General features: G+C 55.0%; 2 protein-coding genes across 15 annotated transcripts in view; one reads left to right on the top strand and one right to left on the bottom strand.

Moving 5' to 3' along the window:
• Positions 1–18,470, bottom strand: part of DOCK6 (dedicator of cytokinesis 6) — a 76,516-nt gene that overhangs the window by 26,250 nt on the left and 31,796 nt on the right. For 12 of the 14 annotated variants that reach the window (XR_005659558.1, XM_029052583.2, XM_029052581.2 and 9 more), the window contains exons 11-22: positions 17,161–17,317; positions 16,885–17,009; positions 15,666–15,759; positions 15,168–15,330; positions 9,007–9,124; positions 7,233–7,303; positions 6,703–6,841; positions 6,387–6,488; positions 5,367–5,453; positions 3,711–3,942; positions 2,053–2,217; positions 1,363–1,538 (exon numbers count right to left, since the gene is read on the bottom strand). Coding sequence is in view for 13 of the 14 variants with exons in the window: in XM_029052583.2 (XP_028908416.1) it covers positions 1,363–1,538; positions 2,053–2,217; positions 3,711–3,942; positions 5,367–5,453; positions 6,387–6,488; positions 6,703–6,841; positions 7,233–7,303; positions 9,007–9,124; positions 15,168–15,330; positions 15,666–15,759; positions 16,885–17,009; positions 17,161–17,317 (1,629 nt within the window). In the remaining variant the exon portion in view is untranslated. The remainder of the gene's footprint in view (positions 1–1,362; positions 1,539–2,052; positions 2,218–3,710; positions 3,943–5,366; positions 5,454–6,386; positions 6,489–6,702; positions 6,842–7,232; positions 7,304–9,006; positions 9,125–15,167; positions 15,331–15,665; positions 15,760–16,884; positions 17,010–17,160; positions 17,318–18,470) is intronic. The other 2 variants (XM_029052572.2, XM_039910441.1) reach the window with 1 other exon arrangement.
• On the top strand, positions 10,921–14,812 carry ANGPTL8 (angiopoietin like 8). The gene is made up of 4 exons (XM_007669826.3): positions 10,921–11,306; positions 11,820–11,981; positions 12,352–12,461; positions 14,090–14,812. The coding sequence occupies exons 1-4, from the start codon at positions 11,007–11,009 to the stop codon at positions 14,115–14,117; spliced, it is 600 nt and encodes a 199-aa protein (XP_007668016.1). The 5' UTR covers positions 10,921–11,006; the 3' UTR covers positions 14,118–14,812.

The raw sequence follows: 18,470 nt of genomic DNA, 5'->3' as shown, positions 1-18,470 counted from the left end.
GAAAGGGGAAGGGATTGGGGGACATAAACCACAAGAGAAAATAAAAATCAAAATGAAAAAAACTACAGATTTTCCTGACCCTTCAGTAGACTGAGCTGAGTCCTGGTTGTTAATATCCATGTGCACCTACACACACGCCCGCCCGAGTACATGCAAACATATACCACTGTCTCTGGGCAGCTCAAAGGCAGCAGGGAACATCAGAGCTCCCCAAGCCAGAAGGTTCTGAATCGGTAAGAATGGCTAGAGGACCAGGCTGCTGCCGATGTGTTCTGAGGCGGGTGGCTTAGTCCACAGCTCCATCCTGCCCATCTGGCAACCTGGCCCAGATGCCAGGGGCACCGGCTCTCTCCTCCTTGGGAGATGGGGAACCCCACCGAGTGCAGGGGTAGTGTGTTTGTCGCTTCAGGGCCACCCTGCAGTGAGGACAAGGTCTGAGGGCCTTCCCGGACCAAACTCCCAGGAATCTTCTGCCCACAGCCGAGATCCTGTCGGAGCTGAAGAAACCCGCTCTGTAGGGAGCGAGCAACCACTGAAAGTGGATCAGGAGAGAAAAGAGTACGGATCCTGCCAGGGGACCAGTGATCTTTGGGAATGAGAAGCCTAACCATCCCGAGGAAAAAGACCGAAGCTTTTCAAGAAGAGTTACCAAAAGGGCTCTTTGCTCAGAAGACCTGGGGTCATGGGGAGGACCGACCTGAGCCGAGGCTGGTGGGGGGAGGAAATGGCAGGCTTTTGTCCACTTGGCCAGGGCAACTGGGGGAGGCCAACTAACTCTATTCCACACAGTACTGTGGGGCCCCAGCTTCCAGTTCAGCAGATGTAGGATTCAGCCTAGAAAGACTTATAAGGAGCCCACTTTCCCCCAGCCTGCAGGCCTCAGCACCTAGCCATGGGTCACTCCTGGATCTGGAAAAAAGTCAGCTAGCTACAGGGCAGGATTTAAATGTCTGTTACTCTTAACAATAATACTAATAGCAATGATAATAATAATGGTGGTATTTGTTAAGTGCTCACTATGTGCCAATCATTGTACTAAGCACTGAGGTAGAGACCAAATAATCAGGTCAGACAGAGTCCCTTTCCCACAAGGGGCTCACAGTCTAAGTATAGGAGGATGAATAGATATCATACCCTCATTTTCCAGGTGAGAAAACTGAGGCTCAGAGAAGTGAAGTGATTCGTCTGAGGTGGCAAGTGGCAGGACCGGGATGAGAACCCAAGTCCTCTTGCTCTCAGGCCCGTCCTCTTACCACCAGACCATGTTGCTTCTTGGATCAGTGTGTTGGGACAGTTGCTCCCTGGGGTTCAGGCTGCTACCCCATATCTCTGAGTCCGCCCCCAACTGACTCCGCCTCTCACCTTGCTGCCCAGGATCTTCTGCACTTCCTCATCGGGGGAGGCTGGCGTGGTGGCCAGATCCGGGTTGCTGTTGCTAATACTCTTGGAGCGGGACAGGTTGAGGCTGGTGGGCCGCCCGGTAGCCCGAGACAGCGTGGCATACTGGATCAGGCCCCCCTGGGGCGACGGGTCATCTGCTGGGTGGGAGGCAAGGCACAGGAGGTAAGCCAGGAGGGAAAGAGGCGTGAGAAATGGGGAAGGGGAGATCAGTTAGTCTGGTTGGTGCTGACACCAGGATCAGCCGGACGCTCGCAGACCTTGGCCTTCACCCACCTCTAGCCTGACAGCCAGTAATCCAGTGGTCCCTCTCTCTCAACGGGATCTCTAAGGAACCCCGGGTTTGGGGGAGAGATGTGGGGGGGGGGGGGGCGCGATGAAGGGCCATCATCAGGCCTCAAACCTTGGTGGGGCAGGGAGGAGATCCCAGCCAGAGAAAAACAGACATCCTAACCCCCAGCCAGGGTGGAGCCAGGCATCCAAGACACTGGGATCGGGTGCCTGGGGAGGGTGAGAGAGCTAGGCCAGCCATGGGAAACCCAAGAGGAAACCCCCAATCTCCTCTCAGAGCTGCCTCAGAACCCTCCCCATAGCCCCAACAACCCCCTACCTTCCCAGTGCTTGGGGAGAAGAAAGAGGGAGGGGGAGACTCACCGCTCCCCAGGGGGCCTGGCTCAATGCTAGGCAGGTGGAAGGCATAGTGGATGTAGGAGGCCAGCAGGTGGTTGCGGCCCTGAGGGTCCTGGCTCCCTTCCAGGCTCTTGTGGATGTGACTGACCATCAGGGCGATAGCTTCGAAGGCACCACGACCCAAGTTCACTGGAGGAGGGGAGAGAACATCACCGCGGTGCCCTCTGCCCTTTGCCCTCCCTCCCCCCTGCTGGAATTAGACTGGCTTCAGTCCCCGCTATCCAGGAACCTCAGTAGCTCTCAGGGCTGACCTGGGTTTAACCCCAACCTGGCTCTCCCAGGACTCCTTTTTGGGTGGAAGCCGGAAGGAGGGAGACCCACTTTCTGCCTTGGGGTCCTACACTCTCTCCCCCAGACTTCATTCACTTGAGGTCAACCCTCCCCGCTCATATCTGGAATGGTCCTTCATAGTCCTCATTGTTCTTTTCAACAGTTCCGGGAGAACCCATGACCATATATAAAATGAATGTGGTACTTGTTAAGTGCTTACTACGTGTCAGGCATTGTATTAAGCGCTGGGGTAGATAACAAGTTAATTGGGTTGGATGCCGTCTCTGTCCCATGTGGGGCTCACAGTCTTAATCCCCATTTTTCTGATGAGGTAACTGAGGCTCAGAGCAGTGAAGTGCCTGGCCCAAGGTCACACAGCAGACAAATGGTGGAGCCAGGATTAGAACCCAGGTTATTCTGACTCCCAGGCCTGGGCTCTTTCCACTAGGCCACGCTGCTTCTCAAGTAAGCAGTGCCGTTACTGGGTCAGACCCTTGGATCACCCAGGCCAGAATTTTGTCTCCTACATTAGCTCCCCAAACACTTCATGATTAGGGAATGAACCACTTAACACCTTTAACTCTCCCTCCAGTCCCCACCCCTCTAACCTTAGTGGTCTACTCTGTCTATGGATCGAGCATGTTAAGATTTTTTTGTTGTCTCAGTTTCCTGTGGGAACAAATTCCAGATGCTAACTCTCCCCTCCTCCCCACACTGGGTGAAGCAGTATTCCCCTTTGTTTAACTTGAATTTTCAGAGGGGTGTCCCACTACCGGGATGGTGGGATTCGACAAATGATTCTGTGACCGTCTGGTCCACACCTTTAATGGTTCTATAGTCTTTGATCCTGTCTGTGCTCTCACTCAACCTGCGTCATTCCAGACTGAGTAGTCCCAATCCCTCTCCCCTTCCCTTTGTGAATAATAATAATAAAAATAATAATAGCATTTGTTAAACACTTACTATGTGCCAGGCACCATTCTAAATGCTGGGGTAGATACGAGATAATCGGGTTGGACACGGTCCCTTCTCCCACATAGGGCTCACAGTCTTAATCCCCATTTTGCAGATGAGGGAGTGTCTTGCCCAAGGGCACACAGCAGACAAGAGGCAAAGCCGGGATTAGAACCCATGTCTTTCTGACTCCCAGGCCCTTGATATATCCACTAGACCACACTGCTTCTCTGCAACTGGGGATACTGAGGCCCAGAGAGGGAAAGTGACCCACCCAAGATCTCACAGCAAGCCAGAGCAAAGGCCGGCCTAGCACTCCAGCTTAACTGACCTCCAGGGTAGGGAGCTTCCCAGCCCAGAATACCCTCAACCAACCCGGCTCACCTATCTGGACTTACCTATCTGGCCTCCAATGACGGGTGGGTGGACGATGAGCAGGATGAGCTTGTTGAGCACGTGATGGGAGAAGGCCACCAGCGGCTCCATGCTGGCCAAGCGCAGGCTCCCAATGCTCGACTTGAGCTCCGTCTCCACATTGTTCTCGGTCAGGATCACGTCCTTCAGCCGGAAGGGGAAGGTCGAGTCATCCAGCACGTGCACCAGTGTGAAGAACTTATCCAGGTGGGGGTCCTGGTGGGAGGGGAGGTCCAGACTCCGCTCAGTCCGTGGAGTCCAGAACCTCCCCAGCTCTATGCCTCAAGGTTCCACCCTGTAGGGCCCCCTCACACACCAGATCCTTTGTTCTCAAGGTTTCCCAGGGAGAGGAAGAAAGGGGAGGGAAGCTCCCTACATTGATGGGAAAACTGAGGCACGGAGAGAGGAAAAGCTGGCAGTTGTGTTAATGCTCACAGCGAAGGAGGTGTTGGGTTGGAAATAGGAACTCAGGCATCTCCACTAGTCTCTTCCATCTCCCCCCAACACTGGGCACTCCCCCACCCTCTCCCTGTTGGGAACGCTGTATAATCTCCATGCCGGGTGCTTTTCCAGGTGGTTCCCAGGTAACCCGAGTCAAGAATAGCACCAAGGGTAACTGACCCCATGGTCCACCCACACAGCCCTCTCCTCATCCCACCCGCCCACAGATCCAGATCTCGGGAGCTCAGCCAGGCCGATAGGAGGCCTGTTGCTCAACCGTGGAGGCAGGGAAGCCTCCGGCTGCCCTGGCAGAAGGCTGGGGAGGTGGGGAAAGTTAAGGGGGAGGGTGTGGCCGTGCAAGCAGGCACAGCGTTCTGAGAACCACGTGAGAGGGAGAGGCCTGGGGCCAGAAGCCATGGGCTAAGGCCTGGCCTCCTGGAAAGTTCTGACTTGGGGAAGGGGAAGTAGAAAGTGGGGTCCTGGATGGAAGGGACCTATATTATTATTATTGTAATTACAATAATATTTGTTAAGCACTTACTATGTATCAAACACTGGGCTAGATACAAGTTAATCAGGTCAGACACAGTCCCTGTCCCACAGGGGGCTCCCTCTCTGTCTAAGTAGGAGGGAGAACAGGCACTGAATCCCCATTTTACAGGAGCATCATGGCGTGGTGGATAAAGCACGGGCCTGGGAGTCAAAAGGTCATGGTCTCTAATCCCAGCTCTACCACGTGTCTATTGTATGGCCTTGGACAAGTCATTTAACTTCTCTGTGCCTCAGTTACCTCATCTGTCAAATGGAGATTAAGACTGTGAGTCCCAAGCGGACAGGGACTGTGTCCAATTTGATTTGCGTGTATCCATCCCAGCGCTTAGTATAGTGCTTGGCACATAGAAAGCACTTAAATACCACAGTTATTTTACAGATGAGGAAACTGAGGCTCAGAGAAGTGAAGTGACTTGCCCAAGGTCACATAGCAGACAAGTGGCAGAGCCAGGATGAGAAGCCAGGTCCTCTGACTCCCCAGCCCCTGTTCTTTCCACTAGGCCATGCCCTACTCTCCAGGATCCTCATCTGCTCTGGGGAGATGGTTCAAGATGCTTGGAACCCCTCCCAGCAGGGTTCCCCTCAGCCCCACGCCTCTCTCCACCAGTGAGGAAAGCGTCGCTGCCTCCTCTCGTCTGCCCCAGTACCTGTGGGTGCACCGAGGAAGCCGCCAGCACCTCCACGTTGAAGACGCCCTTGTGGTTGTCCACCCACTTCATTCCTGGAAGCTGAACCTGTCAGGGGCAGACCCCCAAAGATGGCATGACTGAGTCCCCAGATGGAGTCACTCTGTATGTGGTGGAGACCCTCCCTCTCTGTCCCCCGAATCTCTCACAGGCACAGTGGGCCCAGAGTGCTCCTTACTCAGAGCTTAGTGCCCTGGGGTCGCTAACCAGCCCGCTTCTCGGAACCTTCTGCACAACGCCAACTTGTCCCCTAGGGGGGCCCGACATCCCACCTTTTAACTTTGGCCTGGGTCCACAGCTTTTGTAGTGGTCTCCCCTTGGGCTGCTGAAGCCACGATAGCCTATCCCCCAGCCACACACAGCAGGACTTTAGTTGTCCTGCTATGGCTCCTTGTTGGGCCGAACCCAGTTCTAGATGCCAGGGGAGGATTGGGAGTGAAAGGTGGGGGTGGAGGAAGAGAGGTGGAGTACATAGGCTGGCACCTGAGCTCGGCCAAACCAAGGCCTGGCTCAACCCAGCGCACGGGCCTATTACACCGTGTAGGTTCGGGCTGGGCTCATTCTTGGCAGAGCTGGGCTGGCCAGATCTAGCAGGTAACTCTGCCTGTTCACCCCAGAACCACTCTCTTGCTGCCCCTGATCACGCTGTGGCCACCCCTAGGGTTGCAAAACATGCTGGCTCAGGTTCCTCCAGTCTAGGAGCTGGAGAGCAGCCACCACTGGGGAGAGCCTTGGCCTCTACTCCACCCTCCCTCCTCCCCAAATGCCACCTCAGCCCTAACCTCCCCACCATGGGGCAATACAGGTTAAAAGGCCCTAAAGCACTGGCAGGGGTGAGAGAGGGAAGGGTCTCATCGCTTCCTCTTCTTGAGTCCCCACCCTGTTGGAATCTGGGGTTCAAGAAGCAAGCCTGAAGGCAGAAAAATCCAGGGTCATGATGTAAAGGGGCACTATGGGGGTTCAGTAGCCCCAGGGACTTACATCTGGAGTGAGCACTGAGTAGCTGGGTGGTGGTTTGTCCACCGACACGGGCAGGCAGAAGGGGCCGGTCCTCAGGCGGCCATGTTGCATCAGGGGAACCCACTGGGAGGAGGAGAGAGAGAGAAAACAATCAGGCCAGCTGGGTGAAGGGCAGCATCCCCCACTGCCTTGGGCCAGTCCTTGCTGCCAGGGATGTATCTAGGGCCCCCACCACTACGGGCTGTTTCCAACCAGGGCACCCTGATCAAGAACAGCCCAAGGGCAGGAGAGGCCAGGAAGGATGAAGGAGGAAAGGGAGAGCAAGGCAGGGCCTCACCGTGTAGCCAATGGGAGTCTCCAGTGGCGTGTTCTGCTTCTGTTGGCAGCTGACATGGTAGAAGGTGAAGAGCAGATGGTGGTTGTCAGTCAGGTTGGCTGGGATCTTCATCTTGAATTCCTCATAAAACTCTGGAGACCTGTGGGGATGGAAGGCCAGCAGGTAGTGGGGGAGAAACGAGGAAGGAATCTCAGTTAGGCAGGTCCCCAAACTGGATCAGTGGGGCCCTGTGCCCCAAAGGGGCAACCCCAGGGGATGAACTCTTTCCAGCAGTGTCTCAGGCTCCTTCAGTTCCATCCTCTCTCCCACAGCAGCCCCCCTGTTTCCCACCGCCCCTGCCACTGCTCCTCATAAGGAGGTTCATCACTAGCAGTTACAACTAGGCCAGGAGTCACGCTGTTGGCTCCACGCTTACTGCATTGCTGTGATAGGCTGGTACAGGCGAGCCAGGAAGCCTCTCCCTCCCCTCTCCTCCCCACCCTGCCCCCTGCCCTTTCCTCCCCACTCTCCCCCTTCACCAGTCTGCATACTTGTTGTGATAGACCACAGCTGTGTAGGCCTCTTTAGTGAACTCGCTGCAACTCGACTTGCCAAATATAACCTGCCGGGGGGGGGAAAAAGCAGGCACAGGGTTCACAGCAGATACAGGCGTTCCCTCAGCCCTCTGGGGGATAAAACCAAAAGGGAGGCTAGGGAGCCCTTTTCTCTGGAGAGTTTTAAGAAATGTCAAGACAGTGATATTCATTCATTCAATCGTATTTAGTGATATCTGTCTGGGATGTTGAAGCCCTGTCTGGAGGCAGGCAGAGGGAAGGACTAGGTGACCTTTCAAATTCCCTTCCAGCCAGAAGCCTTGACGATCACCTCTGCTCACCCATAGCACAGGGCTGTGAGGAGAAGAGGTAGAGCCAATGCTCTGAGAAGGTTCCCAGCCCAGGGCATTCTGGAAAAGGCCTTCCCTTCCCCCTGTGTAGCCCAGGACAATCCTGTGGGAAACAAATTCCCTCTCACCTTTCCTCCTCTTCTTGCAGGTACATTGCAGGGCCCATTTGATCTCAGGAGACAAGGAACCCCTGCCAGAGCACTGCTTCTAAATAGCAAAGGGGTTGAAGCCAAGCTCTACCTCTCCCTTGGGCACGTCCACCTCCACCCCACGTTCCGGGTGGGAGAGTAGACTCTAAGGAGACTCCAACTAGGAACCCGAAAGACACCATTCTCATCATCAAGAGCCCTCACTGAGGGTCAGCCCCATGTAAAGCCCTGTACTAGGGGTGTACTGTTATAGGTTTAAGGCCTAAAGGCACAAACCACATGAGCAGACCTCCCTATCCCAAAAACAGGGACCGGTCAAGCTTCCAAATCCTCAACAGCACTGGTTTCTCTTTTGAGCTAAAACCTCAGCTCCTGGGATGGAAGACTAAAGGACCCAGCCAGAAGCTCTCCCATTTCCCATGGGAGCAGCCTAGAGGCCAAGGTAGAAAGGGAAGGAGGAAACAAAGCCTGGTGATTGGCTCATTGTGGGTAGGGAATGTGACTGTTCATTGTTGTATTGAACTCTTCCAAGCACTTAGTACAGTGCTCTGCACACAGTAAGCGCTCAATAAATATGAATGAACTGGCATTTCCCTGTACACTTGTGGTTCCGGTGAGAACACATGGAGGTGTCTGCCCCGTCACCCAAGGAATCTGCCCTCTGGAGCTGGGCTGTCTGCCTAGGTACTAGTGTAGCTTTCCATTCTTGCACCAGCCTGGCTGGGGGCAATTACTCCATTGTTGTGGGGGGAAGGGCGGGGGGGTGGGGTGGTTTGGGTTGTTGGGGTGTGTGTGTTTGAATGGTATTTAAGTGCTTACTATGAGCCAGGCATTGTATTAAGTCCTAGGGTACAGACAAGATAATCAGGTTGGACACTGCCTGTCCCACTTGGGACATAGTCTTAATCCCCATTTTGCAGATGAGGTCCCTGAGGCACACCCAAGGTCACACAGCAGACAAGTGGCAGCGGTGTGATTAGAACCCAGGTCTTCTGACTCCCAGGCCTGTGCTCTTTCCACTAGGTCATGCTGCTTTCCCCCCACTAATTCCTCTGCTCTGCAGATCACTTTGCCTAGATGCTACCGTAGCCTTTCATTCTTGCACTGAGAAGGCTGGCTGGGGGCAATCACTCCATCGATAAGGGATGTGTGTGTGGGGGTGTTTTTTTGGGGGGTGGGGTGGTTCCTTCACTCTGCATATCACCATACCCCAGGCTGGAGGGAACCCCCTAGCAGCAGGAGAGGGGAGGATAGAGAATTGGTAACACTCACAGGCATGGCCTGACTCGAGTCCTCCCCAGCCATAAACTGTACTTTGACAGTGATGTTTCTCACGGACCCCTGGCGGCTATTGAAGTTCAGGCTATGAGGGTAAACGTAGAGTAGATTTCTGCAGGGCAAAAGGAGAAAGGGAAGGCAGTACTGAGTGGGGGGACTACTCCTCCCTCTCCCCCCAGCCCCCCAACCTTTCCAACTTTGGGATACCCCGGAGATGGAGGGCAGGGCAAACAGAGCCTGAGAGAATGGAAGGGCCACCTTGAGGACATACATGGGTCTAGAGGTGAAGGGAGAGCCCAGGAATCGTGACTGACAGCCCCTCAGTCTCCCTCCTGTTCACCTCTAATGAACCTGCTTCTCTGTGCCTCACCCCGACATGTTTGCTTTCTATCTAGACACTGCTGCAACTTTCCATTCCTGCAGCTGGGGGAGGGGTGATGGGGCGGGGAAGCCAAGGGGTAAAACAGGGAAAGATTCAGTTGGGGTCAGAGGTGGGCATCAAGAGGAGGAAGGCTTCTTTTCCAGACCTACCCAGGCTAAGCACAAAATCGGCATTGGCTAAGCTGAGGAGTGGAGGCTGGGAATAGAGGAAGAGACCATCATCCTGGTCCCACTGGGTAATAATAATAACCACTTACTCCGTTCCAGGCACTGTACTAAGCGCTGGGGTAGATACAAGCAAATCAGGTTGGACACAGTCCCTGTCCCACGTGAGGCTCAGTCTCAGTCACCATTTTACAGATGAGGTAACTGAGGCACAGAGAAGTAAAGTGACTTGCGGAGTAGCAGGGGATGAACGTTTGGGAATGAGAATGGAAAGGAGGGGAGGTTGGGGGGGAGTGGGGAAGGAGGGAGGGAGGGAGATGGCCTCAGTCTTCTAGGCGCCTCATGAGCCAAGTTTCAAACCGAATGGATCCAGTGGCTGCCACCACAGGGAGGAGAGGGATGAAGATGGAGGGAAGGAAGGCCGAAGGAATGGTGGGAGAAGCCAAAAGAGGTAGAAGGGAAAGAGGGAGAAGTAAAGGAGGTAGAGAGAGAGGGAGAAGTCAAACAGTAACAAACAACTCGGCCCTTCACCGAATTTTCTGGACAACTTGTGGAGACTGGAGGGTGCCCAGCAAGCACCAGGACATTCTGTTCCTTTTGCAGCTGCCTTGGAGGCTATCAGACGGTGGTGGCAGGGTTGGGGATTCACACTGCCATGTTAAAGGTGACGTTCCACACCATCTCCCTCATAGGGCAGAATCAAGGGATGGTCCCTAGGAGGCCTGGGTTCTCGGAGCTCTTGCTCCTCGGTTCACCTTAGCCCAGGGCACAACAGGACTCGGGAGAGGCCCAAGAATTGAAAGAGCAAGATGAGGGCTGGGGATGTGTAGGCAGAGAGGGGGTTCTGCTCTGGCTGGCATGCCTCTAGCCTGCCGTGAGTGTCAGCAGCACCAGCAGGGTGACTTCAGTACAGCATGATGTCGAGTCAGCTGGTTGCAAGAGGCCCCGCGCCTGCCACCCACAGGCCCTTGGGGAGCCCTGCCTCCTCCCCTCCCAGAGGAGAGGGGGCACAAAGTCCCTTGTCCGGGAGCAACTCCCTTGCCAGCTTTCTGTTGCAATTCCCCTCACCCCACGTCCGGCTTGCACAACGCAAGGTTGCGGAGAGGTGCAGGGGCAAGGTCGGCACTGCCCAATCCAGGGTTGGCCAGCTGCTCTCCTTTTTTGGATGCCTGGGTTAAAGATTGACCTGGGGTGGGGGTGGGGGGTGGGGAGGTGGGCCAGGAGGCTGGAGCTGGGCCCAGCAGGCAAGGGAAAAGAAAAAGGGCAAGAAACAGCTGTGTGTGATGAGGGTGGGGCCATGCCCCTAGAGACATAAAAGGCCAGAACTCTTGCCAGTGATCGCCCAAAGCCCAGTGCTCTCCTCCCCGCTGCCCGAGCCAGCTCAGCTGCCCTTTATATAAGCCAGCTCCACCGCACTGGGCCTCCTTTCCCTCCTGCCCACTAGAGAGATGCTCTCGCTCCTTCTCTGCCTCCTGGTGGCACCTGGCTTGGCCCTGCCCTTGCCCCCCTGGAAGCCAGGGCAGGAGCCTCGGGAGCTGGCTCTGGAGGATGAGGTTAGCATCCTGCTCCACGGGGTCCTGCAGTTTAGCCAGGCGCTCAGCAGCATCTACAAGAGCACCGACACGCAGATGGAAGAAGTGGGCCGGAGCCTGAACCTCTACGAGCAGACCCTGGCTCTCCTGGAGCAGGACACCCAGCAGGTCAAGGAGCAGAAGCAGAAGCTAGAGCAAGCCCTGGAAGGGATCCAGGTAGGGGGACAGTCTCTCAGAGACTTAGGGGGGAGGGCAAGTGAGAGGGGAAGGGCGGGGCTCTGCTTTTTCTCCTTCCCTCTTATTCGCGGCGCCTTCGATCGGCATCTGGAAAATGCAGCACCCGGGGGGCAAGGGTGCGCACCCCACCCCCAGGCTCCACACTGCCCTTCTCGTCCCACCCCAGTCCTCTCAGATTCCAGAAACTTACTTTCTGCCTCTGTCGGCAGCAGGGAGGAATCGAGCGGGCCACGCCCCAGCAACCCAACCGCTGCTCAAAGCTGCCACATCCTTGCTAGGGAGAAGGAGTCTGGAGAGGGGAAGGGCCAGGGGGTTTCCAATCTAAAGTCACTATTGACCAGTTCCCAAGCGGCCCACCGGGCCCCCCACTCCAACTCTTCATCAGCATTTAGCAGCAGCAGCAGCAGCAGAGATTTGAAGAGCTGTCAGCGGGTATGGGCCACCTCTTGGCCTTCCCAACCTCTCAACCCCGCTTTGCTTCCACCTTGCCAGGCAGACGAGGAGGAACTGCAGCTACAGTCTGTGGGGATCGTGGCCTCCATCCGAGAGATGCTCGAAGGGCAGCAGGCCTTGCAAAGTCGAGTGAAGCAGCTAGAGGAGACCCTGGCCAGACCTGGGACGGGGAGACCCAGAGAGGACCTGGAAGCTCTGAAGGTAAATGGCCCCAAAACTCTTTGGGGGGTGGGGGTGGGGCACGGCGGAGAGAAGCAGTGAGGACTTCAGCCCATAACATCTCCCTCCATCCAGCCATCACTGACCCTCCCCTGGATGTTGCCGGCCACCAGTGGGGCTTGGGCAACTCTCTCCCCTTCCCAAGAGCGGCCAATCAACCTTCTAAAAAGTAGCGGGGTGGGAAACAATCTCTCAGCCGCCATGAAGAGTATGAAGGAGCCCAAATCGGTTCTGAGCAGAGTGCCCCATAAGACAGTCTACAGATTCAGAGAGAGGGAGAGAGATGGATGAGTCGGGCAGAGGGATGGGTCGGGGACCAGAGATGAGACCCATTCCCCCTGCTCCCCTGCAGGAACGTGTCGATGAGCAAAGCCGAATTGTCTGGTCTCTGATGGGCGTGGTCCAACTGCAACAGCAACAAATGGCTCAGCAGAGGCAGCGATTGTCCCGGATCCATGGCAGGCAAGTGATGAGGCTGATGGGGGGTGGGGGGCAGGTGGGAAAGACCAGGCCTTAGGGTTCCGGGGGCCCGAGGTCTGAGCCTTGATGAGGACCGGGGAAGATATCTGGTCACTCAAAGGGACGGTGATGTGGGAGGTGGGGGGGGGGGGAGAAGGTGTCTAAGAGAGCAAGAAGCAGGGTCCCATCGTTCTGCAAAGGCCTCAGGCTTTCTCCTCTGGCTTTCCTAGTCCCCTCTGAGGAAAGAAGGGCAGGAACTAGGATGAAAGTTAGGGTCAGCACCTCAGCAGCACCTCTGCTCACTGAGTCCAAGCTTTTTGGTGTTTGTTTGTTTTATGGTACTTGCTAAGCATTTACTATGCACAAAGCACTGTACTAAGTGCTGGGATAGAAACAAGATGACCAAATTGGACACAGTCCCTGTCCCACATGGGGCTCACACTCTAAACAGGAGGGAGTAGGATTGAATCCCCATTTTACAGATGAGGTAACTGAGACACAGAGACGTTAAGAAGCAGCGTGGCTTAGTGGAAAGAGCACAGGCTTGGGAGCCAGAGGTTGTGGGTTCTAATGCCAGCTCTGCCACTTGTCGGCTGTGTGACTTTGGGAAAGTCACTTCACTTCTCTGTGCCTCAGTTACCTCATCTGTAAAACGGGGACTAAGGTTGTGAGCCCCACGTGGGACAACCTGATACCCTTGGATCTATCCCAGGACTTAGAAAAGTGCTTGGCACATAGTAAGCGCTTAAATACCATCATTATTATTATTATTAAGTGACAAAGTCACACAACAGACAAGTTGCAGAGCCAGGATTAAACCCAGGTCCTCTGACTCCCAAATCCATGCTCTTTCTACTAGACCATGTTGCTTCTCACTCCTTTCCATACCCGAGAAACCAGGATCAAAATGCATTTCCAAAAATCAGGCTCTGTACAAAAAGGGCATATCAGCATGGCCTAGTGGAAAGAGCCCAGGCCTGGGAGTCAGAGGATCTGGGTTCTAATCCCATCTCTGCTACTCATCTGTGGTATGACCTAGGACGAGTCATTTAACTCCTCGGTGCCTCAGTTCCTTCAAAATGGAGATTCAATACCTGTTCTCCCACCTACTTAGACTCTGAGTCCCTCATGGGACCTGATTATCATGTATCTACTCCAGCACTTAGTACAGTGCTTGGCACATAGTAAGTGCTTAACAAATACCCCAATTATTATTATTATTAGCAGCTGCTGTCAGGAGCTTCAGCTCCTGCCCAGTGCAAAGTCTGGCTTTGCCCAACCCAAGAAGATGTGCTCTCAGTGCCCACCTGCCCACCTTGGGCATCTTGGTAGGCTGGCATATCTGCTGCCTGGAAACATGCTACGCACCTACGCACCTGAGATATTATGGTTCCCCAAAGATATGTAGCCCAGCAGGCCATGATCTCGGGCCCTACATCCCCTTGGAGAAATGCAGACCAGGCCCCAGCAATCACAGGTCCCCGGGGATCGGGAGCACACCGGATCTGGTTCTCTGGCCCACACTGTATGATCTGGTACGCTCCTCAGACTTGGAGAAATCCTTGGCTTCTTGAACTTCTGGGTTTGTCTGTGGCTTGTCCTAACCATTCTCTAATCCCTTTCATTTGCAGGCTACAAACCTTGGGACTCCCATCGTGAGATCACAGAGTTGAGGCCACTGAGGCCTGTGATCCCAGACAAGAACAGGAGGAACAAGGCAGCACCAGCAGAGGGCAAGCATAACCTCGATGGAAGCCTAGCCATCACGTGGCAGTTCACTGGGGCTCCCAGAGACCAGAATTCAACCGAGGCAGTGGCTGCCTCCTATTTCCTCCCGCTTTGGCAGACCTGCTGCCCTCTAGGCAAAGATGGTGGGGCTGATGCCAGCTCCTCGGCTATTAGGGAAAGGAGGGCTGGTGCCCGGGGTAGGGATGTTCTCTGGTAGCAGGAGACCGTGGCCCAACTCCCATCCTCTTTCTCCGGGGAGGGGGGCTGAAGCGTCTGAGTGGAACAGCGAGATGACGAGGCCGGATGAAGTGTGGGCATAAGGGAGCCCTCAGCATTAACAAGGAGCTGGGAACCCTTCAAGCCCAGCATGAGACTCAGCCACTGGAGCGGTCCCGGCCTGGATAAGAGGTTGTCCCAGAAAGCCTGTCACCATAAACAACAGCTTCTGTGGCAAGTAATAGCAAGCTTTCCCGAAGACACAGTCATAGGGCTCCTTGTCTGAACAGCTGGGATGGCAGGGCAAGGGGCTGGTCAGACAGACTGCCGGTTTGATCTACCTTGGCTGGGACACTGTTGCTGCCATCTTCATGGGTTCTGCCATTAAATGATTTTACATCACTTTGTCACCTGTGGGTTTTTGTTTTGAATCCCGTGGCCGGGGCTTTCTATCTGCACAGAGCGACTAATTGACCCATCAATCAATCAATCAATCAATCAATCAGGGAGGTGGTCAACACCCTTCCCGCTTCTCAGAGCAGGATGCGCCTGTCTGTTCACAAGTTCTCAGCCCAAGATCCAGAGCCTCAGGGATGGGAGCCCAGCGACCTTGGTGAGGAAGGCCCAATTCTGGATTCAGACCTGGGGGACCCGCTTTCACGACTGATTTGGGGATGACGGGGATCAATACAGCCCAGAACAAAGGGGGCCACTGGGACCTGCTCCAGCCTGCCACTGGGAATCAGGCTGGTATTTGATGCCTACCGGTAGGTGGTGTGAGGGACGTAGACCTCTCTGGCAGGGAACTCCAGGATTTCCTTAGTGGGGCGGACCCGGGGGTCAGGATAGGGCTTCACGTGGTGGAGCTCGGGGGAGAGGCAGAAGTGGGGGCTCTCTGGGGCTGGCGAGATGTCAATCTTCAGCTGGGCTGGAAAGAGAACACACTATGAGTGGAGACTCTCACACAGAGGGCCTACAGGAGGGGCCCAGAGTGGACCCTCTCGAACTCCAGGGCCCAGGGGTCTCAACAGCTCAGGCCTAACTCTGGGTCCTCTGGGGTTGGACAAGAGCCCCAGTCTAATCACTCAATGGTATTTATTGAGCACTTACTGTGTGCAGAGCACTACACTAAGCACTTGGGAGAGTACACTAGAAAAAGGTTGGTAGACACATTCCCTGTCCACAAGGAGTCCACTGGGGCAACGGGGAATCTGCCCCTTCCTGAAGGCGCCTGAGGAGGCAGGGATGAGTAGTTGGAGTTACCCGTGACAGGCCTCAGCCTCCGGAGAACTGAGGAGGGCCTCCGCATGTCCACCAGGAACTTGTACAGGTCTTCATCACTCAGCCGGTCCCCTTCCTGCAACGAGGAATCAAACGCATAAAAGCATGAGACTCTGTCTGCCCAGCACCATGCAGGGAGCCAAGAGGATGGAGGGAAGGGGGGGGGGCAGGGAACGGATGGGAGGTTCTGAGGTGGCCCCCTTGAATTGGGCTCCCTTCTCCTGCCTGACTGATGCCAAACCAGTCTCTTCACTTCTCTGAGCTTGGGGTACCTCCTCTGAAATGCGGGCAGCACTCTTTCCTCTGCTAAAAGGCCCAACCCAGGGCCCAGGCGAAGCCAGAGCCACAGAGAGAGCGAGAGAGAGAGCTAGCGAACAAGGAGGAGAGAGAGAGAAAGGAAAACAAAGTCACCGGCAGCTTCTCCTTGGACTCCCTCCTTTTGTTTAAATGGCATTTGTTAAGTGCTGGATACAAGATAATCAGCTAGGGCACAGTCCCTGTCAATTATGATCAATGGTATTTATTAAGTGCTTACTATGCACAGAGCACTGTTTTGAGCAGATGGGAGAATACAACAGAATTAGAGAAGGAGCGTGACTTAGTAGCTAGAGCACGGGCTTGGGAGTCAGAGGTCATGGGTTCTAATCCCGGATCTGCCACTTATCAGCTGTGTGACTTTAGGTAAGTCACTTCACTTCTTTGTGTCTCAGTTACCTCATCTGTAAAATGGGGATTAAGACTGTGAGCCCCACAGTCTCATTACCTCATCACCTTGTATCTACCTCAGTGCTGAGAACAGTGCTTGGCACATAGTAAGCGCTTAACAAATGCCCTCATCGTCATTATTATTATAATTAGCAGACATGTTCCCTGCCCATAATAAGCTCACAGTCTGGAGGGGGAAACAGACATTAATGTGAATAAATAATTTATAATAAATCTTCAGCTAGGCTCTCAGTCATAATTCCTAATTTTACACATGAGATAACTGAGGCACAGGAAAATGAGTGACTTGTCCTAGGTCACACAGCAGACAAGTAGCAGAGCCGGGATTAAAACCCAGGTCCCATTAGTCTCAGGCCTTTGTTCTTTCCACTAGGTCACACTGCTTCTCCTAGAAGTGGTTTTACTCCCCTCCCACCCCTACACATCAGGGAAGGGATTTTGGTCCTGGACCTGGCTGCCGGGTTGTGGCCGATACCTGTTTGAAGAAATTGGTGACAGTCAAAGTGGCTGGGCGGAAGCTGGAGAAGCTGCATGAGTCCTCCCCGACGCTCACCCGGTCAAATGTCTTCCTTTTCCGCTCATTCCAAGTACCCTTGCGCTCTGGACCAGGGAGGGAGGCAGGCAGAGGAGACAAGTTGACCGATGGCACGCCAGCCAACTGACGGGCTGCTTGGGGCTGTCTCAGTTCCCCCACCCCCTCAGGATGCCTGTCTGGCTGCCCTTCCCACCCCCCGTGACGAGGGGCACGCACCGCTCTCTGAGTCAGAGGAGTCCCTCTCTAGGGAGCTGGCACTGCTGACGATGTTCACCAGGTGGATGGCCGTCCAGGCAAAAGGCATTCGGTACCGACCCAGACGGCTACAAAACTGCTCCGCGGTGTTCCGCAGCTTCTCCAACTTCTCCTTGTTCTGCCCCCAAAACCCCCAAATCCACTTGTAAAGGAATGCTCCTTCCACCTCTGAATTCAGCCAATCGCAGCAAGATTTAATAACCTCACACAAATACGCATGTTCCCCTCCCCAGCCTCCTCCAGCTCCATGATTCCCTCGGGGGCGGGGCCAGCTTCCGGATTTTGGCTGCCCGAAACAAGGGGTGCTAATTCGCCAATCCCCATGTTCTGCATGACACCATTACATCGCATCACCCGTGCAAGAAATGCCCCAGTCTGTGGAAAAGTGCCGCTTCCAGTTGAATCCTGAGCTGACAGAGGCCACCCCTGTCCAGAATTGGCCCAGACTACCGAACGGGGCCAGGGTGATTGGGGTTTCTTTTGCTCCCATTTCACGTGGGGCTGATTCAGCCCAAATCAGAGGGAGGCAGAAACTCAGAGCATCACCCCCTCTGTCAGGACAGGACTGTGGGGACTTGACTTCTGCACAGATTATTTCTGCGGGCCCAAACAGCTCCAGGGCAGAAAACCAGGACCATCTGGCCTTGAATCAGCAGGAGGGAAGAGGAGCTAGAGTGCCACCCCCCAGGGGCCTGTCCCTTCCCCACTCCCAATCTTGGCCCATGCTAGAAACCAACCTAGGCCTCCTGGGAAGCCCTGCATGGGAGCGATGACATCACCTGGGAGATCGTGGCATCACTGGGGTGGGAATGGGATAGAGTATCCCCTTTCTCATGTCTGGAACCTGGGGGCCTGGGAGGCCATTCTCCTCTCCAGAAAGGGAGCCTGGGGCCACAGTCCAGGGACTGTCCTCTCTGCCAGGCTGGTAGATCCCTCTGGACCTGGCTAGGGCAAGCGGGGAAGCGTTCTCTCTGCCCTTGTCCCCCTCTGTCAGCAGGCCATGCCGCTGCCGCCCCTGCCCTTCAGACATCTTGCCATCCCCCCCACCCCGTCACCTCCAATGCCACACCCACGATGCTCCCATTCTCCCCTCTGGCATTGCATTTGAGGGGCATTTCTCAATTTGGGACTGAGAAATCTCCCCAAGATGGCGGTCAAGCAGGTGCAGTGCCAGAGGGGCCAGGCACCCCGTGACTGCTCGTCAGCTTCGGCACTGCCCCCACCCCCTCTGATATTGCTCCAGAGCGGCCGCCATCTTAACAAAGTCAGAC

The sequence above is a fragment of the Ornithorhynchus anatinus genome, chromosome X2 (genome assembly GCF_004115215.2).
Source record: "Ornithorhynchus anatinus isolate Pmale09 chromosome X2, mOrnAna1.pri.v4, whole genome shotgun sequence".
In the NCBI taxonomy this organism is placed as follows: domain Eukaryota; kingdom Metazoa; phylum Chordata; class Mammalia; order Monotremata; family Ornithorhynchidae; genus Ornithorhynchus; species Ornithorhynchus anatinus.
This window is presented reverse-complemented; position numbering and strand designations above follow the sequence as displayed.